Source organism: Ictidomys tridecemlineatus, chromosome 11 (genome assembly GCF_052094955.1).
Source record: "Ictidomys tridecemlineatus isolate mIctTri1 chromosome 11, mIctTri1.hap1, whole genome shotgun sequence".
In the NCBI taxonomy this organism is placed as follows: domain Eukaryota; kingdom Metazoa; phylum Chordata; class Mammalia; order Rodentia; family Sciuridae; genus Ictidomys; species Ictidomys tridecemlineatus.
The window spans coordinates 121,090,842-121,118,051 of NC_135487.1; the positions used below are offsets into that span (position 1 = coordinate 121,090,842).

A 27,210-nucleotide genomic window follows, 5' to 3' on the forward strand; every position below is an offset into this window, starting at 1 on the left:
GGGCCCATTTGTCTATGATCTTTAAAATGATGGCCCTCGTTTCTCTCTGTTCCTCTCTCTTGATTCAGTTCTCAATAGAAGCATATCTCATCACTTCATGTATAATATTTTTGTTTACTGTCTCCCATACTCCTCCACTATTAATTTAAGCTCTATAAAAATAGGGTATATTATTCTTGAGTCTCTGCTGTATTTCATTACCTGTAATAGCACTGATCATGTAACAGGTTTCCAATACATATTTGTTGGATGTATAGTATAGTAGTGAAAGAAGAAATTTTGGAGGATTATTAGGAGGACAATGTGAATTGATATGAATAGGTATGCAAAGAGTGTCTGACTTACCAAAGGCTCCATTCAAAAAAATTTATTATTCAATCAGCTGAAACCAAAGAAGAGATACCTCTCATTTGCTTTAATAATTGAGTTTATGCTCAATCATTACTTTATCATTACTATATCATTGATAAAGGAGTCAATAATTTGAGTTCACACTTGGATCAGCATCATAAAGGGAGTGAGAGGTCAGACAACTTATAAGGAGGCATTGGTGCCTGACTATATTGGAAGAATGACGACACAATCCAAAGAAAGATTTGATCTTGATAAACTAGTAAACTGATGGGATCATTTGCGGAAGAAAGTGAGAATGGGAAAATGGTAAATGAGGAAAGATGATGAACTGGTTCTCAGAAATTAAGGGTAAAGTCAAAGTTCCAAAAACCTCCAGGTACTTTCTGTGAGTAATTTGAAGAAACAGCCCTGTGCTTCAACCACGCTGCTCTCTTTGAACACAGGCTCCAGGGCAGGTGTGCACGTGTATCTTTGCAAATCTGCAGGTGGTGCACTGGGAGGCCCAGATCCAAGTTTCAGTTTACACTGCTCCACTTAATCAGGTCTTCCACATCCTCAGCTTGGCTCATTCATTAGGCAGAGAACATCACACAGGCATCCTCCAGGGCCCTGGTCTCCTGAGTGGATATGGCTACCATGCCCTTCTCAGCTTTGACCCCCACATATTTTGATTCTTCACGTTTTTTTCGACCTTCTCCAGCAAGGATGCTATTTCAAGAGCAAGGATACCTCCTCAATCTCTTGTTCCAAGCTCAACATCTGTCATTGCTAGAATATTTGTGTTCACAGTAGAACAAATTAAGTGGTTTTATTTTTGGTGGACATGGAAAGTGCTATCTTTTCTTTCACTCTTTTTTTTAAATAATAGTTTCTATGTTTGAGCCAAAATGATATAGTTTACAATACTAGACAACACCTGTCTCCTGAAGTGATTTAGGGTCATATTTCTTTTTCAATACAAGAGTTTGAATCCTGATCCAGTGTTTTTGTTTAAACAGATACATTTTTTTTTAATCTGAAAGTTTCTTTTCCATCTTTAGTTTTTGTTACAATTTAGTTTGTTGAAAAACCAGGTTCTGTGTTATTTAAACTTTCCACAGTCATGCTGTTTGCATCCTCATGATGTAGTAAACACTGCATGAACTTTTCAAGGATACTTATTTTATACCTATGATATTTAGGGAAGGAGATCAGGAATCTTATATGTACATATATAATCTCAGTTTTTGAGAACATGTTTCATTCATTTTAGGTTTTTTTTTTCGTTAGTTTTAATTATACATGACAGGATTATTAGGAGGATTATTATTACAGTCAATTTTGACATACAACATGGCATATATCTCATTATTGGATCCCAGTCTTGGGCATGTACATGATGTGGAGATTCACTGTGATATGTTATGTCAGATTTATTCCACTGTCTTTACTATTCCTGTCCCTCCTCCCTTCCCTTCATTCTTCTTTATATAATCCACTGAACATCTGTTCTCCACCCCTTATTGTGTGCTAGCATCCACATATCAGAGAGAACATTAGATCTCTGGGTTTTGGGGATTGGCTTAGTTCACTTAGCATGATGGTCTCCAGATCCATCCATTTACTCACAAATGGCAAAAGTCGTTCTGCCTTATGGCTGAGTAATATTCCATTGTGCATATATATCATGTTCCTCTGTTGAAGGACACCTAGATTGGTTTTATAGTTTAACTATTGGTTTCATAGCAGATATTGAGCTGCTATAAACATCGATGAGGCTGTGTCACTGTAGTGGGCTGATGTTAACTCCCTTGGATATATAGAGAAAAGTGGAATAGTTCGGTCAAATAGTGATTTCATTCCTAATTTTTTAAAGGAAACTCATACTGCTTTCTAGACTGCAAATTGCATCAATTTATAGTCCTACGTGCAATGTATGAATGTGCCTTTTCCCCCACATCTTCACCAACATTTATTGTTACTTGTATTCTTGATAATTGCCATTCTAACTGGAGTGAGATGAAATTTCAGTGTAATTTTAGTTTGCATTTCTCTAATTGCTACAGATATTGAACATATTTTCAAATATTTGTTGACCGCTCATATTTAAGAAGTGTCTGTTTAGCTCCTTTGCCCATTTAATGATTGGGTTGTTTGGTCTTTTGGCATTAAGCTTTTTGAGTTTTTTTGTATGGTGAAATTACTCAGTTTAAAGGCTTACATGGCAGGGTTAGCATAAAATGTTTATGACAATATCCTGGATCAATATTGAAAAATTCCCCAAATCACGTTGATCTGGTGTTTCTTATCAAATGATTATATGTCCTCTGACTTTTTAAAAACCCATCTGTGCCAGTTTTATGAGGATTGGGAATGCACATGAGTAAGTAGCCTTCATCCACCTCTCCAGGAAGCATATCTTGTGCTTCATTCAAACCTATGCCCACATCTCAACTAGAGCACCTTCTCACAAAAAGAACTAGACTGCATTAAGTTAGTGCGTTCAGAGACCTAGAGTTTCCTCAAAATCACAGCACACAACAGTCATCCTTCCCTAGGAGACTCCCTGGGATTTACCAAAGCATAGCAGGAAAAAAACCCACAGTAGCATGTTATGGGCAACGAGGCTTTTCACTCTTAAGATATAAGAGTCAGATTAGATGCTTTGGGATTGCCTTCCTCCTTCCTAAGTCTACATCTGTACATAAGATGCTGTCATATACAGAAAGATTATAACTGAAGGAAAGAGAGAACTTAGAGTGAGTAATTTTTCATCTTTGAACAATATGAATGATGTACCTATAGCTTTTAGTGACACCAGCACTTTGGAAACTCATTGGTACCTGGAAATATATCACCCATCAGATAAAGATTGGTGTCACTAAAAGCTCTTCTTGAAAGTCAACAGTTGGTATCACTTTTTAATTGAAATATATATTTATTTTAATATACATATTCATTAGCCCAAAATGTCAAGCTATAACCTAAGCAAGAGGCTACAATGTGATCAAGACATTTAGGATGTCTTGATGAAATTTAGGATGACATACTTCCTATGCTTTAAATGAAAAAAGTCAATAAATGCATAAAACAATGAGGTAATTACAACTAAATTAAATATTCAAAATAAACAGAATACAATGCAGTAATGATAATTCTTGGAAATCTGGGAATGGAACCACCAGTTGACCCAGCTGTCCTTCTCCTCTGTGTATACCCAAAGGACTTAAAAACAGCATACTACAGGGACATAGCCACATCAATGTTTAGAGCAGCACAATTTACAATAGCTAAAATGTGGAACCAATCTAGATGCCCTTCAATAGATGAATGGATTAAAAAAATGTGGCATATATACACACTGGAATATTATTCAGCAATAAAAGATAATAAAATCATGGCATTTGTAGGTAAATGGATGGAGTTAGAGAAGATAATGCTAAGTGAAGTAAGCCGATCCCAAAAAACCAAATGCCGAATACTTTCTTTGATATAAGGAGGCTGATTCCTAGTGGGATAGGGAGAGGGAGCATGGGAGGAATAGATGAACTCTAGATAGGGCAGAGGGGTGGGAGGGTAAAGGAGAGGGCATGGGGTAATTAATGATGGTGGAATGGGATGGTCATTATTATCCAAAGTACAGGTATGAACACACAAATTGGTGTGAATATACTGTGTATACCACCAGAGATACAAAAAATTGTGCTCTATATGTGTAGTAAGAATTGTAATGCCTTCTGCTGTCATATAAATAAAAAATATATAAAAAGATATTTGAAATAAACTAAGAAAAAAACAAACAGAATATTGGAATGGGGTACGACTGAGGTGGAGTGTGTTACTTAGACTAATCGGCAAAATTCTTTCTATACACGTGACACTTGGAACTGAGAAGAAGCTTGATGTAATTGAGGGACAGAAAGAAATTGAGTGTCACAGAAACACAAGATGTGGTAGAGGAAAGATCATGGAACCATGAAAGTTAGCCTGTGTCAGATGGCGGCTTCAAAAATTATTGTGACTGGAATAATGGCAAAAAATATTTAAATAAGAAACATAGGAAAGATGTTTCACTAGATACCTTGTCTTAGAAATGAAAGGTCTGTACCTGAACCTCTTTATTTTCAAAGAGGTCACCCTCACAGGTTTAAACCATGGAGAGAACACTTGGCTTCCAACATTTGCTGCTCCAAACAACCCCTCAGAATCCTGCCTTCCTCTCTGGCCTCAGCAAAGCCTCTAGATTAGCTAACCGAATGCGTCATACAGAGGGCGATGGACTCTCACCAGTGGAAGGCAGCCTCAGGGCCTCCTTCTTAGGCAAAGACTCTGCCCTGGATAAGTGACTGCTGAAGTTGAAAATGCTTCACATGAAGTTATTAGCTTACACTAAGAAGCCTCCACACTCTGTTCTATTATCTCATGCAAAGAAAGGAGTTGAATGGACATCTGCATGAACTCTGTGCTCTAATAGTTTCTCGTATTCCAACAAGCTCATTCCAATGTATCTCAACTCAACTAGATAATTTAATAATTTATGTAAAAAGAAGGGAAACAAACTATATGATGATGGTGATGAGGATGATTTTCCTCTGGCTCCACCCATTAAAATTGTCCTCCAATCACATGTTGTCTTCCTTATTTCTCAAAATGTACAATTTTCCCCCAGAATATGTGCATCAACAAAGACATAGACATTTTCTTGGAAGTAGGAATGATAATTTGAACCTGTCCTGGCTTGACAGGTGATATCCCACGTGATATGGTTTTATTTAAATATCCTGAAGATGCATTAACATTATTATGCAAATCACAGTAGAGTCTGAGGCATTTACCTGCCTCCTTTGCCTCTGGTGAGAGGGAAATAAGAACTGCTTTAGTGAGCACACAGTGAAATGATGCAGAGATTTCAGAGAAGAAATGGACTAAGACAATATTGGTTTATGTGAAAGTAAATATATTTTGGCCATCATTGGTTAAAATATATTACATCCAGGCAGAAACAGAAACATCATTTATGAGGCTAGTGCCAAATGAAAATGCAATATTTCTTGGGGTATTTTGAAGCATTAAACCAAGACGGGTCCTTTCAGAGCAAGAAATCATGTGCTTACAAGTACACACATCTAAATCCTACTTTCAAGCATCTGAGAGGAAAGGGAAAAGCAAAAAAACCCTAAAGGATGATTGATCAGAGCAGGAAGAGGTGAGTGTGTTGGGGAAGACCAGTCCAATCTGGGGAGTACAGAAGAGCTTTCAAATGGGCAATCCTGGGAAACAACCATGAGAAGAAGGCATCTGAGTTCCATCTCGAAGGATCAGTGGTGATGAACAAAGCAAAAATAAAAGATATTTCCGGAAGATGAAAAGCAAAGGGTGTCCAAAGGGATGGATATCTCTGCCACAATAAGTTGTTTGAATGATATCATATTTTCTTCAGAGGACAAGAGGCATATGTAAGAAGTAGACAAGGAGTTTACGTTCAAGGCAAACCAATGTCACCAGAGTTGGTTTAGACTTGTTTTCCACTTCAAAATTCTCTTTTTGATCCAGGACTCTGATGTCATGTGAAGCTGATGTGCTGGATTCCTGGGGTCCTGGGTTTTGGCTCCCAGGGGAAAGGCAGACTTGGATCTACAGGGAGATGGGATTTTCCAATTGGAGCTGTGAGACAAGAAGAGGATCTTAATCTTAAAGAAGGGGAATCACAGAGAAAGGGGATGAACAAACAAAGAATAAAAAAAAAAAATCACACCTCTGCTTTTTACACCACAAGTGCAGTCCAAACAGCAGGACCAAGGTGATGATGGCAGCCAAACACACCAGAAGCAGCAGGATGGTGTATCCACCTGGTTGGGATAACACAAGCAGAGGGACCCATGAAATGCTCCTGATCCGCCACAGGTTAGGCTTCGGTCAGGAGGGCAGGGGGTTTCCTGGGGTTCTCACTGTGTTCTAGAGCCTGTATTTCAATCCCCCCTCTCTATGTCCATCATGTACCCACCCCAACCCTCTTCCACCAAATCAATCGTTTCTTTTTTCTTTAGTTCCTCAAATTTCTGGTTTCCAATTTCTTTAAATTTACTTGCTATCACTCCCTCCCCCTTCTTTATTTGGATTTTCCCACTCTTATCCTTCCTGCACTTAGGATTTCTACCTATTTTCCCAGTTCCTCACTGAAAATCCCTAGGGCTATTTTCCGCCATTCCCCGCTGGGTCTCAGTTCTCTCACCCCAGTGAATGATTAAATCATGGCTTCCCAGACTGCTGTGCTTCACCCTGCAGGCCAGGCCAGCTGCCTCCCGAGTGGCCACATTCAGAGTCACCCGAAGATACCACGTGCCGTCAGCATTGGGCAGGAGGTCACCTCGCTGAGTGCCCCGTTGCTCCTGGTCACCCCGCATCCACATCACCCACACGGGCTTTGGGTAGAAACCAGAGACGTGGCACACTAGCAGCAGACGGCCAGGCCCAGGACTGGGGCCACTGGACAGCCAGACCTCAGGCTTCACTATACAGGGGAGGAGTGGGGAGAAATGGAAGTTGTGTGAGCACTTTGAGCTCAAATTCAGGTGCCTTAGACGTTTGAGTTATCACTTTTTTCATATTTTCTTGGGAAAACAATCCTGAAGCCAGGCGTCTCTCCCTGGGACCTCTTATTGCGTGTTTCAACAAGATGATGAGAAAGGGCGAATCCAAACAAAGGAGTAAGAGCAATAGGAGTAGGAGGGGACTCACCTTGCCGCTCTAGCTCTGACTTCCCTGCCGCAAGGACGCCTGCCAGAAATTGAGGGCAAGTGTCATCGAGGAGGCTCTGCACTATTTCCTTGATATCTTCGTAGAGATTGAGCACCCGACAGACGTTCTGGGCCCGACTGCCTCCTCTTGGAGATGGCTGCCAGGAACCCCCTTGGAAGCTCAGGAAGTCTGCTCCCTGGTATGCTCCATTAAAGAAGCTCTCTGAGGCCTGCCCAGCATGCAGTCTACAACCTGATGATGTCTGGAGCTCAAGGGGGTCTGAGAATGGACAGAAAAGAGATTCAATATGAACATTAAAAAAAAAAAAAATCCAGAGAGCGGTGGAATTCAAAGGAGCAAATTGCTGGGGAATCCTATAGGAAACTAGAATTGAGATGCATTAAAATGGGAAGCAGATGTGTGGGAAGAAAACTGGAAGCTGATAAATGTATATTGGAATAATCATACTGGAATAATCGATAGGGAAGGCATAGAAGACAGGAGACCGGTCTGGGAAAACTCCCGTGGAGTGGTGAGGTCAAGGTCAGGGCATGCGAACACTCAGTCCAATGACAGAGGGGCAGAACAGGAGGGTGTGTCCAGGGTGGGAAGAGAGAAGCTCAGGCGGGCCCTGCTGTGCACATGGCAGGATGGGGGTGGTGAAGGGTGAAGCAGAGAAGTGAGTGTGAGCCAAAGGGAGGCAGGGAGCAAGGTCAGGAAAGGTAAAGATGGTAGAATCTGGTCCACCACTCTCCCCCCACCTTTGACGATGGCCAGAGAGCACAGACAGAAGAGGAGCTTGGAACACCACACTCACATTCAAACTGGAACTGGCTAGAAAAGGCCTGCACCACCCTGATGAAACCGTGGAAGTACATCTGGAACAGTGACTGAAGGCTCTTCACCTCCTCCTTGCTGAAGTTTCCAAGGGACCAGGGCTTCAGGTCCTCGAGGGAGCCTAAGACCTTGTCCCAGCCCAGAATCTCCAAGTCACCCAGCCAGCCGGAGGCCTGGGTGCTGGCCCAGCTGTGGTTGGCAAAGGAGGAGATGTGGACTAGGCGGAAGGAGAGGGGCTCTTCTGCTGCTGCATGATGTGGTCCCAGAGCCTGGGGAGCTGAAAGGGAGGAGAGTGGCCGGTGGAGAGAAGAGATAATGCAGGAAGAAGAGGAATTCAGGGTGGAAAGAAAGAATGCAGATAGTTACAGTTTGCAACTATCCCAGTGCCCTCTATTCCCTAATCCAGGCCCCTATTGCTAAAATCAGAGACAGAAACTGAGACGAGAAGCAAGAATTCTCTCCCAGGATGCAGTCTGGAGTGTAGACTCCAAGGGCAGATTGTAAGAGAATTGCCTCCTTCGGGCAGATTCTCCAAGGGCTTTCTCTCCTGTGCCTGACCACAAATATCTTTTCACCTGAGCTCTTCTTACCAGTTGTGCTTTGCCCATGGCAGAGAAGTCCCTCGAAGAGGAGAAGGAGCAAGAGCAGCATTTGGAGCTTTGATGTCTTGGCCAGGAAGCTCTCTTCAGAAGTCAGATATATGCTGCCCTCCCCACACCTTCTCCTACTCTCCTCTGTCTCTCTTTGTGGCACAGACTAACCTCTCCTTCTACCCACTTCCCTATCAGAAAATCCTCACTTGCCTTGCTCAGCCACAGCCTCCCATAAGGTCTCTCATTTCCCTCTCTCTCTCCCACTGTTGGCTTCCAAGTTTTTCCTCTCTTACCTGCATTCTCCTGACCTCCTTTATTGCACCAGCTGCACAAATCCCGCAGTCTTGGATTTGGACAAAGTCTGTAGTCTGTCATATGGCTACAAAAGTCAATGGCATTTGGCCTTAGAGAAATCTAGTTCACCAGTGTTGTCATCTGCAAAAGGAAGTGGTGGAAGTCACGCAGGTGGTGCACACTAACCTTCCTGCAATCTTCCCTTTGCTTATCTATCTGGGGTCTTCTCCTCTTCATCACCTTTTCTCCCTTTTATTGGTTCTCTCTGTCTTTCTCTACCTGAGTATTATTTTTTGCCTCTATATGTTTATTTTTACTCTGTATGATTATAATCCACAAACTTCTTTCTTAGAATGACATGTTTGCTGGGGTGGTATCCTACCCTGAAAATAGGCACTGTGCTTGCAAGAGAAACTAAGATAGATGAACTTCCAAGAGAAACTCCTTTATTCTTTTTTAAAAAATATTTTTAGTTGTAGATGGACACAATGATTTATTTTGTTTATTTAGTTTTTTTTTTTTTTTTTTTATGTGGTGGTGGGGATCCAACCCAGGGCCTCACACATGCTGGGCAAGTGCTCTACCACTGAGCTACAATCCCAGCCAGAGAAACTCCTTTATTCTTGCTGAAAGTTGAAAGAGCAAGTGCATCATGTTCCCAAAAGAGTGGGGCTTGTTGTGAATGACAGCTTCTTATTTCTGCAGAAAATTCAGGTTACTGTGACATATTTATTTTAAGTATCATCGGAAAAATTTGAACCATCCTACATATTTTTACTAACGATATCAAAAGGGGTATATGCCATACAACATGATAAAATCTATTAGAAAGCTGATATTAAAACAGATGTAAATGTAGAGGGAAGTCAGTGCTAGAATTTAGGGAACAAAGAAAGAGTCAGTACAAGAGAAATGAGTAAACCTTGACTATGAAAGATTATTCATGCAACACTGGAAAATTTTTCTTTGTGTTTTTTTTTTTCATGAAAGTGAAAGATGCTAAACATAGAGTGATGTGGTAAAATGGCATTTAGGAAAACTGCCTAGATCCCAGTTGGATTAACTGGAGGATGCATCAGAGTGGTAACACGAAGATGGCAGAGGACCATCGTGATCGGAATAAAGGCAACAGAAGTGAGAACTGAGAGGAGTGAAAATAGCAAAGATAATACAGACTTAATAATTGTGACTGGGAGGAAATGATATGGGGCCACACAGCTAGAGAACACAGGTGTTATATGGTCAAAATTCAGATGCACAGTTCAATGCGTATTGTGTTATTGTGGGTTGTGTTGAAATTCAGGCTGTACTTGGAGGAATTTAGATGATTCACGTTATGTGGGTTGTTGCAACGGGTGTTATGAACTAGAACCTCCCAAGCATGAGGTGGCACAGAAAAAAAGACTTTCCCCATCTCTTTCAAATTATATTTTAAACTTACTTTAAGAATGTCATCATCTATGCTTTGGGAAATAATCAAGTATCTTGAAATGTGTTCATTTATACATTCTTTGAATCATTATAAATGTTCATTGAGTGCTTACTATATGCCAGGCATTTTACTTAGAACTAAAAATATAATGGTAGTTCAAATTAACAGTGGGGAGAATATATAGTCCTTGTGCTGGTAGAGTTCAGCATGGAGAGAAGAAACCATAGAGAGGAATAGAGGACCATAATTGTGTAAGCACCAAATCTGGAAGAATACAGTACTTTTACAACAAATGATAAGAGAAATATACAATGGGGCTGGGGATGTGACTCAAGCGGTAGTGTGCTCGCCTGGCATGCATGCATCCCGGGTTCGATCCTCAGCACCACATACAAAAAAAGATGTTGTGTCTGCCGAAAACTAAACAATAAATATTAAAAAAATTCTCTCCCTCTTTCAAAAAAAAAAAAAAAGAAAAGAAATAGACAAGATCAAGGAACAGTTTCCAGAACACAGTGACAGACCATGGTCCAAGGGAATATTAAAAGTTAACTTGGAAAGAGAATCTATTACATGAAAAAACTATGCAATTATGGGGAATATCTTCCATCTGAGGAACTGAAAAAGTTACAATTCACTTGTATTTCACAACAAAACTTCTCAACCATTAAAATGTACTTCTCTGTTTTAATCATGTCTTTTCTTGAGAAAATGGAAAAAAAAATAAATTCAGACATGATCACCCACTGGATCTCAGAGCATACTCTAGCAACAGTTATATCATGTTCACATTCAATGACAAGTTCAGAAGACTGGTCATCTGATCTTGACCCAGTCCGCCCACAGTGGCCTGCCACATCTGCAATTTTCAAAATCGGTAGTAGGCGTTTTAGATCTCATTATTCTATCAGTTCATTGCGTTGTAAGTTTCCCTTGTGCTTGTCAACCATCATTTTCAGAGAGACAGCTTCTCCGGTAAACCCTGGGTGGTCTGGGTCTTCCTTCTGCCTGCTACATGTTAGGCGGAAGTGAGCTCAAGTAGAACACCTCACTTCGGCTACACCATCACCTGTTAGGCCCCTGAGGTCCCTTTGAACATCCAACGAGCCTCTTCTAAAGTTCTTTGATTCTGCACGACACTGCATCTTCAGAGGAGTGGGAACATTCACAGTGCATGCTAAGACCCTGCAGTTGGAAGAGTCGTTGCTATAATTTTACTGTAGGAAATTTCCAGAATGATAGAGTAAGGAGCTTGGCTGACTATCTCCACCTAAAATAGTGATAAAACTATAAAACTGTGATCACACTATTAAAAAACAATCACTTGAAGATCTGGAAAGGAATCAAAGGTATGCAACTAGTTGAGAAGTGCTGATTCTAGAAAACAATTGAACCTAGGTAAGCACAGTTGTAAGTCCATCTCTTTCCCATATACAGTACCTTCACTGCTTTGTACCAGGGCAAGGAAAGAAAGAAAGAAAAAAAAGCATCTTTGCTGGATGTGGCTAACTTGATTTAGAGTGCAGTAGGAGGAAAAACAAGAAACCCAACATTATTACCAAAAACAATAACAAACTCCATGGCAAACAAATGGGAAAAGTTTGCTTCCCAGTGGGCATGAGGGTGTAGCATTGAAGGAGGTGAGCAGACATACTGTGAAAGAGGTGAGGAGAGTACCTGCAGACCAGCCAGAAAATCTTGAGAGACATACTGTGAATAAGATTATCAACTGGACCAGAGTAGCCCCCACGTGTTCCTGGCAGTCTGGAAGAATGCCCACAGGTACACAGCTGCAAGCATGCTCCCAGAGATCATAAATGACCATCATTTGCTTTCTGCAGTTCCCTGCAGGAGTGTGAGGCTTGTGTACAGGCTAGGAGGAAACAGAAATAAAGTGGAGCAAAAAGGAAAAGTCAGCACTGACTTGCAAACTTCCAGAGCTTGCAGTAGACTTCCCAGCCTGAGGGAAAAATCCAATGGCAAAGGGCAGAAGCCTTAACAGCTCAAAATGCTTGAACAGAATCTTGGACCAAACACAGAGCCATCACTATGCTGTGTTGACATAGAAGTGACCTGTAAGGAATTGGACTTAAGAAGAAAAAATAAATAAAACAATTTTTACAACTCAGAAGAAGAAATAACAGCACCTGGTACCATTCTGAACAGGAGATGATACTATTGAAGAATCAGACTAAATACATGATCTGCAGATGCATTTTTTTTCAGCAATAAAAGATGCATGAAAATGAAGAGGCACATAATACTGTACATGGGGGCAGGGAAGGAGTCAACAGAAACAGCATTTGATGTTGCTTAAATGTTGAGCTTAGCAGAAAGATCCCAAATCTCCTATGAAATATGATCACTGACCAAAGCCCATATTGAAGAATTAAAATAGAGTACAACAACAATGAGAAGAATAATGGAGAATACAATTAAAAAGAGAGAAATAATTTTTTAAAGATAAATGGAAATTCTGGAGTCTAAAAGTACAATAAATTTCTGTTAGGTACAAGATAAATATACAAAAAATTATATTTGTATATATATATATAAAGTCTTGCAAAAATGAAATGGGAAAGTGATTTTATTCACTAAATGGTCAAAAAGAATAAAATATCTAAGAACAAATTTAACCGAGGAAATGCAAAGTAGGTACATTGAAAACTATACAATAATGCCAAGAGAAATTAAATATCTAAATAAGTAGTGATATATTATTATATACTACTAATATGCAAAATAAAGATAATAAATAAAATGAAACACATAATACTTAAATTCATCTTATATATACATATATTATAAACAACTCATCTTGCATTTGTGCAAATAAAGCTGATTTTCTGGGCTTTTTTTTTTTGTTGCTTGATATCACTTTGAATAGATAAGGGTCAAAGGAAAATTCTATAGTATAATATTGGTGCGTTTATTTAGCATGATTTATCTACATAAACCACTTAATTTTTATTTTTAATTTCTATTCCTTAATATGTTCTAAAAGACAAAATTCATGCCCACACCATCTTTCTTACACCATTCATATTATTTACTCATTGACGATCCAGCAGCACCTGTCTTATTCTTAAATTTGATGTTAAATATTCCAAATTTTTGTAATTAATTTATTTCCAACTTGAATTTTGTTTTCTATACTTTGGCTGTAGTGACACCAAATGATATGATCAGCTCCCTTTTATTCCAGATTGATAAAGTGTCCCCCCATCAGTAAATACTTGATTATACTGAGGGCATTATTAACTAATAATAAAAAGCCCAATGGTTAATTTTTTTCCTTTTAACCTCATAATATAAACAGTTACATTAATTGACTTTATCTTAAAAAGTAAAATGCCCATCCATGCCCATCCTTATAATTATTATGTAATAATCCTACATATTTATGGGGTATAGTGTGATACTTGAATAAATGTATGCAATGTATAATGATATTTATCAAAATCAAGATAATTCATATTTTTAACTCATTTCCATTTCATTATGCTGTGAGACTTCAAGTTCCTCTCTTTTACCTCTTCATAAAATATGTAATGCCTATTGTGAACTAAAGTCACTCTATTTTCGATAGAACACTAGAACTTTATTCTCCTAAGTTTTGGTGCCCACTGTATGTCACACAGGGAGTTTAGAATTTCACGGTTGCCCTGCTTGGTTTCCGTCTTGCTCTGGTATGATCCCTACTTCTATTGTCTTATCTTCCCCTTTTAAAATAGAAACATTTGATCCGTGCCTGCCTCACATTGTATCCTGGAAGTGTGTAACTTTTTGAAAAAACAGGGGCTTACATTAAATTTGCCTTGAGTCTCAGAGGAGAGTTTAGATTTGAACTATTGAGCAATGTGAGAACAGTTGACTTTGGGACTCTTAGTGATGGAAAGAATAGATTTTGCTCTATGAGATGTATAAATCTTGGGGATCAGGGGCAAAAATACGATGACTTTAATACGAATGTTGTCCCCCAAAAGCACATCTGTTAAAGGATCGGGGTCCCCAGATTGGCTCAATTAGCTCAATTACAAGGTGCTCTGAGTCTTCAGGAGGTAGGGCTTTATAGGGGGTTCTTTATCAATTGGGATGTACCCCAAGGTTGATCAAGGGATCCATGCCCATCCTCAGTCTCTGTTCTTTTTCTCCCTCCCCGACTCCCTCCTTTCTGCTTCCTGACCCATGATGTAAAATGTTTGCTATGACATGAACATTGCCTTAAGATACCCTCACAGTCTCACAGAAGCCAAAAAGCAAAGGAGCTGCCCAATTGTGAGCTGGTGCCCCAGAAATATGAACTAAATAACCTCTTTACCATATTTATAACTGTCTTAGGCATTCCACTTTAGGGGTAGAAAATTGAATGATACAGTAATCAAATTAAAAATGTTAAGCAGTTATTATCCATGTTGTTCTGATTTTCAATAATGGTTACGTGTCCAGCCCACAAACAAGCCAGACACCCACTCTCACATCTAAATCTTCAAGACAGACACCATTTAGCTCCATCAGGAACCCAACACAACTGCATGATGACTGCAATGTTTCTGTTAAGGACTTTTGGGATGGATTGCTACAACATAGGACTCTTCTCCATCCACACTATCTACACTGTGGTTTATTATATTCAATGGCTAAAGATTCTTTGCACTATTAGTGAAGTACACAGTAGGATGGTGTGGCCATTGCATAAACCTGGTTTCTCACTACCAGAAGTGTCACTGTTCTGATCAACTCTAGGCAAGGCAGGTGACACAATTCAACAGGTTCAAAAAGCTACTCAATGTAAAATATTTGAGTAACAGAGATAATACTAAATTTCATACTTTAAATTTTCCATCCTAGTCAATTCAACATAATGAATATTGATTTAAAATTTAAAATTTTCATCCTACTACTTCACTCCAGGTTTTTTAAATAAGCATAGTTTTTAGTTTAAATCATAGAGTGTGTGCCCTCTTTCATGTAGTACCTACATCCCTTTTCTAACAGTGAGTAAAAAGCCCTAAGTTTCTATTTTCCCAAAATGTTACCCAAAAATAAGAACTGAAACAAGAATAAAATAAGAAGTAAGAAAAGATGAATCCTAACTAATTTTATTGACTTTTAAAATATCACTGGACTTTTACTTATGGGAATGGTGGATTACGTTATTTAGGCTAAGCTATTCTCAAGAGTACAACTAGTCATAGGCTGAAAAATTCTACCTGATGACATCTGAGAGCTATTAACACAGTGAGGAATTAGAGAGCTACAAGCCAGGAAAGGAAAGAAGTCTTGCCAGGCAGAGCCCAGGGTCTGGAGCCACATTTCCTTCACCCAAAGACCACAAACTCTAAAGACACAGGGGCTGAGCAGAACATTTCCCAGGCTTGTGGGGCCAGGGAACAAAAGTTAGGATTCTGTGGGTGCAGAGGAAGAGAAGTCCTGGTAAACACCACAGGCTTTGTTTTGCAATTCTAAAGCCTACATTGTCAATCTCTCTACCCCAGGATAAAGTAAATCATAAATAGGAAAAAGAAAATGGAGCATCTGTGGTTAAAATCCAGATTTGAATATTGCATTACTGATCTGATTCAGATCAACAAGCATGGCTGGTCCTGAACTCTAACTGTGAAGTGGAGTAATAAAAAGGATGAAAGAATCAAAGTCAAGTTTACCACATTGTATGCAAAATTTATTTTGAAAGTTAAATTTATGTGTGCTGTAAATTCAAATACACAACAATCATAGGACACAGGAAGTGGATAAGTGATAATAAAATATTCCAAAGTAACTAAACTAGCAAAGTGGTAAAATATTAACTAGTTTTAGGAAGTAAATAACATTGCATCGATGGAAATAATAACGTTAAGATGATGGGAAAAGACAAATAAAAACACTAACCCGGAGGAACCTGATCAGGCCCTACTCAGTCCTGAAAACATGACCTCACTGGCACGGAAACATTAAAATAAGAAACACAAGGAAGATGTAGCATTGTTAAATATTTAGGCAGGTGATAGGACATTCTCTAAATTATGAATCCAATGATATTATATTTAAAAAGATATTAAAAGTGTATAATTTTGGTGGAGATTTTTATTCACATACCTATGTGAATGATCGAAAAAGTAAATTGCTGAATATGTATTAGATGTGCACAACACAATTAATAAAAGTGACCTAATTGATGTATTTAGAATTCAATTTTTAACACCAGAACCAGAATTATCTTCCAATAAACATGGAACACTTATACTGAAAACAATGTTTATCCATAAAACATTGTGAACAAATTTCAAAAGAGTGAAAAAACACAAAATATTTTTGCTGACACAATGGAATTTAGTCACGACAATGCTATTCCTGGAAAATCTCCACCCTACCTGGAAATTTAGAAATACAATTGTACATGTTACAATGAACAATTAGAAAATATATTGAATTGACAAAAATGCAGTATATCAAGCTGACTTACAAGCACTAAAGCCCTGTTTAATGGAATTTTTAGCCTTTAAATAAAGTAAATGTGGGAGAATGAAGTACCTATAAATTTCCACCAAGACATAAGAACGAGGAAAGCAAATTAAACCTGAAATATGTAGAAGAAAAAAAATGAAAATAAATTGCACAATTTGAGTGACTTGTACAATATACTTGAAACTTATTAAACCTAACAAAAAGTAAATTCTGGATACACAATAAGAAGACCTAGAAAGATTCTTAAAAACTTGTCACAAAACAGTCTAGATGCCCTTACACACACACACACACACACACACACACACACACATACACATACAGTGAAATTTTACTCAGCCTTAAAGAATTAAATTATGGCATTTACTGGTAAATGGACGGAGTTGGAGAATATTATGCTAAGAGAAGTAAGCCAATCCCCCCAAAACAAAGGCCACATGTGTTCTCTGATAAGTGGATATTGATCCATAATGCGGGGCGGGGACAAGGAAAGAATGGGAAAACTTTAGATTAAGCAGAGGGAGAGGATGTGTTGGGGAGAAGATTGTGGAATGAGGTGGAGATTATTATCCCTATGTATGGATATGATTACACAGATGGTGGAACTCTACATCATGTTCAAGAAGAGAAATGAAAAATTTTGCTCCATTTGGGTAAAAAGTAAAATTAAATTAATAAAAAATATAACTGGCCACAAACCCCAGTTCGGGAAGCTGAGGCAGGAGGATCACAAGTTCGAAGCAAGCTTCAGCAATTTAATGAGGCCCTAAGTAATTTAGGGAGACCCAGACCCCAAAAGCAGGGGGAGGGTGCTGGGGAAGTGCCTCTTGGGTTCAAACTCTGATGAAAAAAAATGGTCACAAAATTTGATACTTTTCTATTAAGGAAACAAACAACCTTCCAACACATGACTCTCAGGAGTCCAGCCCCAGTAGGGATCCAGGATTCCTGAAGGATGAGTGGCATCTGCGAAAGAAGAGACAGGATGACAGGTTGCAAGTTAGGAGCAGTCTCCAGAAAGATCTGCCGCCCCTGGAGGGCCCTTTACTTTTATACCATTTTTACAGGTATACTTTCAGGTAGTAAATGGATAGCCTCAAAGCCCAAAACTTCTTTGATTTACATGATTTTCAAGAGTTACAATCTTTTCTGACATATATAGATTACATAAGATGTTGAGTACATTGTTTAAGATATTTTTCTATAACCTTTGCCAATCATGATTAAGCTTTTACGTTTTCACCTCAATCACTATGCAACTAGACTACGTCTCCTGTCTTACTATTAATGTTTTAACTTTAAAGCATCCCTATAATTATATGTTAACTTCAAAGCATCCCTATGGTTATTGGAAAGCTTTCTTACTTCTAAACTAAAGTCCCAATAAAACACACTTAAAATAGTGAAAGTTTATTACTTAAAAGGCTACTATTCTGAAGTGCCTCTAAAATATATCCGTATTAATTCTACATTAATTTCCAAGGTAATTTCCTTTTCTTCATTTGACCCATTTAACTGCTTTCTTACAGAGTTTCCTTGATCCTTGGTCAAAGCACACCAATTCTTATGTCTTTGTGATCTTTAACTAAAGGGCAGACTCCTCACCCTAACCCATTTGCCATCGATATTAACTATGTGTTTCCCATTCTCATCATGAATTCCTGCGTAAGGCAAAGGGGGGGTCTGTTGGTGGGGGGCGTGTATGTTGCACAGGTTGTGACTTTACAATGGGGGGCTTAGTGTAAATTGTTAAGCTTTTCTCAGGAACCTTGATTTGCAATCTTTTCCCCATGAATTTCTTGGGAAATAATAACACTATTGTTTGTATCCTGATATTGAACACACCTTGGGGCATGTCTTAATTGTATGCTTAGTCTCATTCTGGGAATTTTCCTGCAACCCCAGGCAATACGTACTTTTATTATTCACTGACGTATGCCCTACTCTCCATAACATGAGTATCATAAACAAAACACTTAACATTCCCCACGGTTCCGGTGCCCTACCTCAGCATCCGCCACCCTGTGACCCTGTCAGACAGCAGGTGCAGGAACGCCTTCACCACATGTGAATTCACTGCACTACTGAATTCTGCTAAATCTACACAAAAACATGTAAATGAAAATAAGCACAAACAAAATGTCACACACTCTGGAAAAAAAACAAAGAACCATTTTTAATCTCATCTTGTGTAGTCAAAAAAATCCTTTGTACCAAAATCTGAACAGAACACTCTAAGAATTAAGTGAACATACATGTAAAACCCAAAACAAAACATTTAAAAAAACTGAAGCCATGTGTATATATTACATGCAAAACAGGTAAGTTACGGACACATAATTTTGTTCTGCCATTTGAAGATCATTAAGTGTAGGTCACATAAAAAATATATAAAACTCTCAAGAAATTCAGAATATGTTTCTGATGAATGATGAAATATGGGTGGGTACTACCTTTGATAGCATCTCAAAATAAATTCACAGTTCTTAATTGTTTTTCTGCTTGTATATAAATTATATATATATATATATATGGGGAAATGCTTTGATCAGCATCAATGCTAACTTGATGAAATGTATCAAGGTTGACTTCTGGGATGGCATCCTAAGTTTCTGAACTTCTTGGCACTTATTTCAGATGGGAGAGAAGACATGGTGAGAGCTCACTGGATGTCCTGATACGACCTGTCAAGAAACCAGAACAAAAGCCAGTTGTATCTAAGACATGTGTGCATGTCCTCACTTATAGGAGAACCATTCACAGTAGCCAAAAGTGGAAATGGTCCAACATCCAGTAATGAATGAAAAAAATGTGTTGTCTACACATGGAATGGAATGATATGAAATATTATGCCTCCTAAAGAAAGAAGGAAATTCTGATAGGCTACAACAGACTTGAACACTTATTGCTAAGTGAGATAAACCAGTAACAAAAATGACAATTACTGTATGTTTCAGATTGGAAGAGTTACACAGGGTAGTCAAATTCCAAGAGATGGAAAGTGGAAGGGCCACCAGCCAGCGGGGAGAAAGGGAACAGAGAAGTGGTTTTTCTTTTTTTTTCTTTTTACACCTTTATTTTATTTCTTTAATTTTATGTAGTGGTGAGGATCGAACACAGCACCTCACATGGGTTGGCGAGCCCTCTACCACTGAGCCACAACCCCAGCCCCAGAGAAGTGTTTTTTATGTGAAAAGTGAGTTTCCACTTTACAAGATGAAAAAGGTTTGGCAGAAGGATGATGGTGGTGGATGCAAAGAATGGAAATGAGTTTAACACACTCAAAAATGGTAAAGATGGTACATTTTGTGTGATCTTTTCCACCATTTTTAAAATTAATTCTAAGCAGGTAGCAGGAGTGAAGAGGAAGTTCTGGTGGAAAGAAGGAGGTTTTGTGCTGCACATAGATGGCAGGAGAAAACAGTGGGAGCACCCACAGAGAAGGAAGACTAAGGAAATAAACTCACCTGCGCCTCCAGAACCACAATGCAAGCCCTAGAAAAATGAGCGCACAGGGCACTATGATTGCCAAAATGACCAAGCCAACAGAGAGGGGGTGTCCTGTGAATGGGGAGAGAGCACAGGGGATAATGTCCCTTCAAGTCCTGTACATTCACCTCTTCCCTTCCCTTGCGTATCTCCACAGCCTTCATTCTCTAAAGTCCCTTTGTCCACTCTTCTCTCCTGCTCCCTGTCCACAGCCCCCACACCAACCATTCTATTTTCCACTCAACCTTCCAATCTCTCCCTCTGTGCTTGAGCACCACCTCCCCCATCTACACCCCTTTCTCACCCCAATAGAGGACGAGGTCCTGCCCTCCTAGGCTGCTGTGCTTCACCCTGCAGGCCAGGCCAGCTGTGTCCTCAGCTGCCACATCTAGGACTGCTCTGAGATACCACGTCCCATCTGCATTGGGCAGGATGTCACCTCTCTGGGTGCCCAGCTGCTTCTGGTTACCTCGAATCCACATCACCCATATGTGTTTGGGGTAGAAGCCAGAGACATGGCACACCAGCAGCAGACGGCCAGGCCCAGGACTGGGGCCACTGGACAGCCAGGCCTCAGGCTTCACTGGGACAGGAAAGGGAAGGAAGGAAGGGTGTCACATTATGACACTAACCCAGAGCACAGGGACCCACACACCCATTTCTATCTCTACTCATTTGGAAATGAGAACAGTGACCCATGAAGCCCCTCTTCTTCTCTGGGTACACCCCTACTCCTGGGCTGAAGAGGCAGTGGACAGTGACACCCAGCAGGACCTACCTTGCCTCTGCAGGTCTGCCTTCCCTGCTTCCAGGACGCTCAGGAGATATTGGGGGCAGGTTTCTAACAGCAGCTTCTCCACTGTTTCGCAGATACCTTTGTACTTCGTGATGAATGTGCAGAATTTCTGTGCCCTGAGTTCACCTTTTGGGGAGGGCCAAGCTGACTTGAAGCTTATGAAATCCATTCCTTTTAAAGACCCCCTCAGGAAGCCCATGATGGTTCCCCCCGAGCGCAGCTCACAGCCTGCTAAGCCCTGGATCTCAAAAGGGTCTGTGCAGAAGGAAAACAGAAAAGTTACTAAGTAGCAAATATGAAAGAAAGGGATGTGGGGAGACCCCAGGTTGTTAATTCCCTGGGAAGATAAAAATCTGGAAGGTGCCATGTACAGCCTGAATAATTACAGCATTGAGAGACTTTCAGGAAGAAAGCACTGAGGGGAGGTATGGACATTGTGAACAGGGTATGAATCCGTGTATAGAGTGGGTATAGGAGAGAGGAGAGCCAGAGGGTAAGGAAGAGTGTCCTGCAGTCACCAGCACAACTTTCAAAGGAAACCAGAGCTTCAACATGGAGAGGAGAAGGCTGAATGGATGATGAGAAGAGGAGGCACATTTTTATGTCTCTCAGGAACAAAGAGGAAAGGAAGGAGCAAGATTCACAGGAGACACACACAGGGCTGGTCACAGAGGAGAGCATACCCATCAGATCAGGTGCACATGCAACAACATCTGGAGGTGTGGAGTCAGAGCCAGAGCCCACTCTAGAGAAGAGTGTGATTGCAGCTTAGTAAATAAGGGAGGAGGGGGAAGGACCTCAGGGAGCAGTGCCCTGGAGCAGGGGAGAATAAGTCAATAACGACCTTTCAGGTCTGAGGGCTGCACTTACATTTCAACTTGAACTCACTGACATGATCCTGCACTTCGCTGGTGAAAACAGAGAAGTAACTGCGGAAGATCTCTTCCACCATCTGAATGGCCTCATCACTGAAGTTGCCCTTGGCCCAGGGCTTTAGGAAGATGGCAGTGCCTGTGTCACTCTCCCAGCCAAACACCTGCACATCATCCAACCAGCCTGAGCAGTGGTTCTGTGTCCAGGTGCTGTTGACAAAGGATGAGATTTGGATGACATGGAAGGAGGTCGGCCCCTGGGAGGCTGTGAAGAAGGAAGGAAAGAGAGTGAAGAGAAAGGGAGAAGCAGGAGGGAGAGAGAAATCATGCGTACTGACATGCATCATACCTGACACACCTGAGATCCCAGGACCTCAGGCTGCAGCCCCACCTCCAGCAGGTGGAACAGGGCTGGAGTCAGGAGGGGGCAGGACCTCAGAGTCCAGGTGCACCTGCGCAAGGCACCCTGCCTTCTATCAGAAACTCTGCGCCAGTTTATGAGCTGCCCAAGCACTTCTTACCTTCCTGATTGTCACCACCTGGGAAGAAAATTGCTAGCAATACAAGTAGCAGGACCAGCTTTGCACTGAGAGAGGACTCTTGACTTTCAGCTGATATTTGAACTCTCATTTCAGAAACCCTGTGTGTCAGCACTCGGTAGTGACTTCCTCTCTTCCAACTGACAAATCTCTTCCTCATACCAAGTGCATAATGGAGAAGTACAGTGCCTCCCACAGCCCTGGGGACTCCTACTCCACCTCCTATTTCCCCTGTACCCCTGACTCTAGATTTAGTTTCACCTCCAAAGTTTCTAGCTGCCCCTTAGGTCCTCAGGATCCTTGAGATGAAATCAGAAAAATCCATATGTGATTCTGAAAGGTCTCTTCATCTCCCTAAGCCTTTATCTGTAAATTAAGGGAGTAGTAGGTCATTTCTCAGCTGCTCCTGTGTTAGGAAGGGTCTTCCTGGTTGACCCAACCTCTCTCCATTCCATGTGCCTGTATTCTCTGGTATTTTTGTTATTCCTTCCCAGGATTAGATTATTAGTGTCTCCTTTTTCTTGTGTCATCTCCCTTGTCTGGTTACTTCAAACTTGACCTCAACTTGGTCAAACTCTTTGAATTTCCCACTGTAACTGTAAAGTCAGACAATCTACCAGAGTCCTGGGAGAAAAATCAATAGATATAATATAGATGACCAGACAAGACCACAGAGAAAATGAAGAAAAATCTCACTCTTATTTTACTTTCCCTATTTCATTTACCAAAATAGAATACAAAGAAATGAACACAAAACCACTGATGTTGAAAGATTTCTTTCAGTTGAGTCAAGTGAAAATGTCATTAACGCCTATGATGGAAGTGGAAAGATGACAGGTGATACAGTATATAGAAACCCTGGACCAAAGAAAAACATAAAACACTGTGAGGCGAGGGAGGCTTGCTCTGTTACTCTGTCCTTAATGGTTTGTTGGTATTATTGTTTCCTTTTTGAACACTGGGAACTTCAGTGGTTGCTTTTGTTCTTTCTCTACAAGTGTATGTTACCCTATCCTTAGTCCTGGGCCTGTATGTGAAGGCAGACAGACAAACACACTAAGTGTTGGAGGCACAGCAGTAGCAAGGGAGAGGAGAAGGAAGAGAACATACTGAGGGAGAACTCAGGTACCAAGAGGCTAAGTGCATTTGGAAGCCTTTGTTCTCTTGTATGCCACACCCTGTGTGTCTTCTTATGAGAAATGTTTGTTCAGACCATTTTCCCGGCTTTAATTGGATTACTGATGTTCTTGAATTTTCATGTTGGAATTTCATACATATTTTAGATATTAAGTCCCTTTCAGATGAACAGTTGGCAAATGTTCTCTCCTGCAGGATGTCTCTTCAAGTTATTTTCTTTGTTGTGTAGAAACTTCTTACTACGATAGAATCCTCTGTGTAAATTTTGGATTTTGTTGACTGCTTTTGGCTTCCCATGCAAAAAATTATTGCCTGGACTAATGTCTTCATGGTCCCCCCCTCTATATTTTATTCTAGCTGTTTCATACTTTCAGGTATTATATTTAGGCTTTTGATGCATTTTGTGTGTTTCTTTTTATTAACATGTGAGATTTGAGTGAAGTTTTCATTGTCTATATATGGATCTCCATTTTCTCCAATACTGATCATCAAAGAGGCTGTCTTTTCTCAAGTGTGTGTGGTTTTGCTGCCTTTCATGAGACTCAGTTGACTGGAGATACATCTTTGTACTTCTGGGATCTCAATCCAACACATCTTGGTCGTGGCCCATGCAGGTGATGAATCTGGGTTTCTCTGCATGGAGTGGGCTGGCTGAGAAATAGGGTGAAAAATCACACCACACAGAAAATTGTTTTAAAGAGCTGGGGCAGGATGGCTCTTCGACCTTAAGGGTTGAGCTTCCAGGCTGGAAAGAGAGAGCAGGAGCTGTGTTTGCTTTATTTTTATGGGGGAACTTCAAAGGTTTTCTACAGAATGTTCTTAGAAAATTAAGGTAGGAGTTGGGCTGTCCAGTTCCCAATGGGTCAGGCCCAACTCCGGAGCTAGGAGATCAATCTTCCTACCCAGAGAAGACTGAAGTCACCTGTGTTGCATAATCTATTAAGTGGGAGGGGTCACAAAATAGCTTGCAATGCCAGACCAAAATCTCCTTGGCTCAAGGCTGATTAAAGACACTAATTAGCTCAAGAGTGGCTTCCCACACCAACATACGGGGAGTATGTCCTTATTAAGATGACCTCTCTTAGGTAAGTTCTCATTCTACTTTCAGTCCATTTGTCTGAAAAAAAAATTTGAGGGGCTTTAATGCATATGATCAAAGGATCATTTATATAAGAGGTTACATTAGGATTTGTTGTTTTCGATAGAATTTCATATCTGAGGATAATGCTAAATTGCCCAGACTTGGTTTAGAGAGAAATACAACTTGTTGGAAAGAGAAAAGGTTGTTAATGGCATTTTCCCCAGTGATCAACAGATCCACTTCTCATAACATGTCCTATTATTTCCAAGGAAGCTCTTTCACCAGGTCGTGAACAAAAGATTAATTAACAACATTAGTTAATTTCTACTTATTATCACTATAAAGAATAATAATAAATTCCCCACAAGGGTTTGCCATTCCTCTATTTTGCAACACTTGGGTCTATGTGCTTTACTTTCACAAGCCTGATCACAGATCAGACTGTCATGAGTTGTTCCAGACCCAGGGTTTGATGATCAGTTGTGTCTTTGTTGATTCTGCTGTGAGCCAGCTATGAGATCATCAGAACAAAGTCAAGGAAGAAGAGTGACAAATAAATCTACAGTCAAGATCACAGCAGTTTAAAAAGTTTTTATGTTTCATTCAATATTTTCAGGCACCCAGTGTTCAGCTTACTCTGTATACTTCAGGTTCACTGTGTGAATAGGTTTTTAAGAACCTAGAGTTAAGGTGTTGCACTTGGACGTGAGAGGCATTAGTATGAGTGCCTGCAAGGTCTGTGCACACTCAAGCAGAGTGACAAGCAAGAGGCACCAGGGACAGGCCCAGCGCTTGCCCGTCCAAGACACACTCATACCACTGTTGCTGCCACCATGAACATACCATCTAGGCTTTAAACTTGGCTCAGGGAACCAACACACCTGCAAAGATGTGAACATGACATCAGCTAAAGAAACACTCGGCACTTTCTTTTCACAGATTACTACCTTCTGTTCCATGAGGACTCCTCTCTCCATGAATGACCCTTTTGCCAAACATAACCTGAGTAGGAAAAATATTTCAAAATTCACATTCTTAACTATCCTAATCAAGGGTGCCCAGGACACAGGGCCATAACAAACTTTTGTACTAATAAAATGTCCTGTGAGAATAGGAATTAATAGGTAAAAATGGAACCCAGTTTTCTGAGTCCCCGATAAATAATATGTTGATAAATATCCTAAAATACTGCCCCTAAAGCAAAGGAGATGATCATCTCCATTTATGTAGAAAGATCATTTAACAAAGTCACAAAGTTTATCTTGAAAGCAACTCTCTCAACAGTAAGATATAGAAAGTAACTTCCTCAACATAATACAAGACAACTATACAAATCTCACATAATGAATGTGGAAAAGTTGAACATGTAACTCCAAGAAATCTACTACAAGACAAGGCCCCCACCTACCACTTCTATTGAGCACATCACTAGAAATCCTAGCAAAACCAATCAGGCAAAAAAAAGAAAAAAAAAGAAAGAAAGAAAAGAAAAGAAATAAAAACACCTATTTGAAGGGAAAGGCTAAAATCATCACTGCTTTAACATGTGACCCTGTAGATAGAGAATCTCAAATATTTATAATAAATAAATGAATTCAGTGAAACTGCAGAATAAAAAGCATAGAAAAAATGAGCATTTCTATATACAAACAACAGTCTACCCTCACAAAAAAATGAAAAATAAAATCTCATGTATCATAGTATTAAAAATAAAATATTTAGGAAAAAATTTAAACAGGATGTAAATGATATGTATGCTAAATACCACGAATGTTAACTAAGTAAAGAGGACTCAAGCAAATGGAAAGATATCCCTTGCTCATAGATTTAAAAATATTGTTCAAACTTCACTATTACTCAAAGTGATCTACAGATTCTAATTAATACCTATCAATCAAATGACCTAGAATAGGCAAAAACAAACAATTGTGCAGACAAAAATAGAGCCATCACCCCACCTGATTTTAAATGTTTGAGGAGATGGATATGTTTCACCTGATTATACCATGTTTGTATGCATTGAAAAGTCACATGGTACTCCATTAATATATAAAACATTTCTATTTTTAATGTATCAATGAAAAATGAATATAATTTAAATGAATAAATAAAATAATATGGCAAAGCTCCGTAGTAATTGAAAGTGCAATTAGTATAAAAAAGGTACATATCAGAGGGACAGAATGAGGAGCCCAGAAATGAACTCAAACATATTTGTTAAACTAATTTTCCACATGAGTGTCAAGACTATGTAATGGGGAAATGATAGTCTCTTTAATAAATGGTACTGAAAAAACCGCATTTTCACAGGCACAATAGTTAACTGGACACATATTTCACCATACACTAAAGTCAATTCTAAATTGATTAAAGATGTAAGGCCTACAACCATGAAATTCTTAGAAGAAAAGATAAGGGAATTTGTGAATATCAGCCCCAAAACTCAATTTCCAAGAGCAAAGATAAATGAACAAAACTATACAAACTCACAGAACTACAGAAACACCAATATCCAGACTTAAAAATGGACAAAGACATGAATGATATTTTTTTTTCAAAGAGGACATAGAAATGGCCAGTAGATGTATGAAAAGATGGCCC

General features: G+C 39.7%; 2 protein-coding genes across 2 annotated transcripts; both read right to left on the reverse strand.

Moving 5' to 3' along the window:
- Positions 1-5,306: 5,306 nt before the first annotated feature.
- On the reverse strand, positions 5,307-8,632 carry LOC101958725 (T-cell surface glycoprotein CD1e, membrane-associated). Its single transcript, XM_005339432.3, has 6 exons — positions 8,499-8,632; positions 7,889-8,185; positions 7,072-7,350; positions 6,566-6,844; positions 6,089-6,182; positions 5,307-5,997 (listed from the first exon to the last, which is right to left on the reverse strand). The coding sequence occupies exons 1-6, from the start codon at positions 8,557-8,559 to the stop codon at positions 5,832-5,834; spliced, it is 1,176 nt and encodes a 391-aa protein (XP_005339489.2). The 5' UTR covers positions 8,560-8,632; the 3' UTR covers positions 5,307-5,831.
- A 10,215-nt stretch (positions 8,633-18,847) lies between these two features.
- LOC101959005 (T-cell surface glycoprotein CD1b) lies at positions 18,848-22,482 on the reverse strand. The gene is made up of 6 exons (XM_078027838.1): positions 22,374-22,482; positions 21,869-22,117; positions 20,963-21,235; positions 20,489-20,767; positions 20,163-20,256; positions 18,848-19,379 (listed from the first exon to the last, which is right to left on the reverse strand). Exons 1-6 carry the CDS (start codon positions 22,480-22,482, stop codon positions 19,358-19,360), a joined length of 1,026 nt encoding a protein of 341 aa, XP_077883964.1. The 3' UTR covers positions 18,848-19,357.
- Between the last annotated feature and the right edge of the window lie 4,728 nt (positions 22,483-27,210).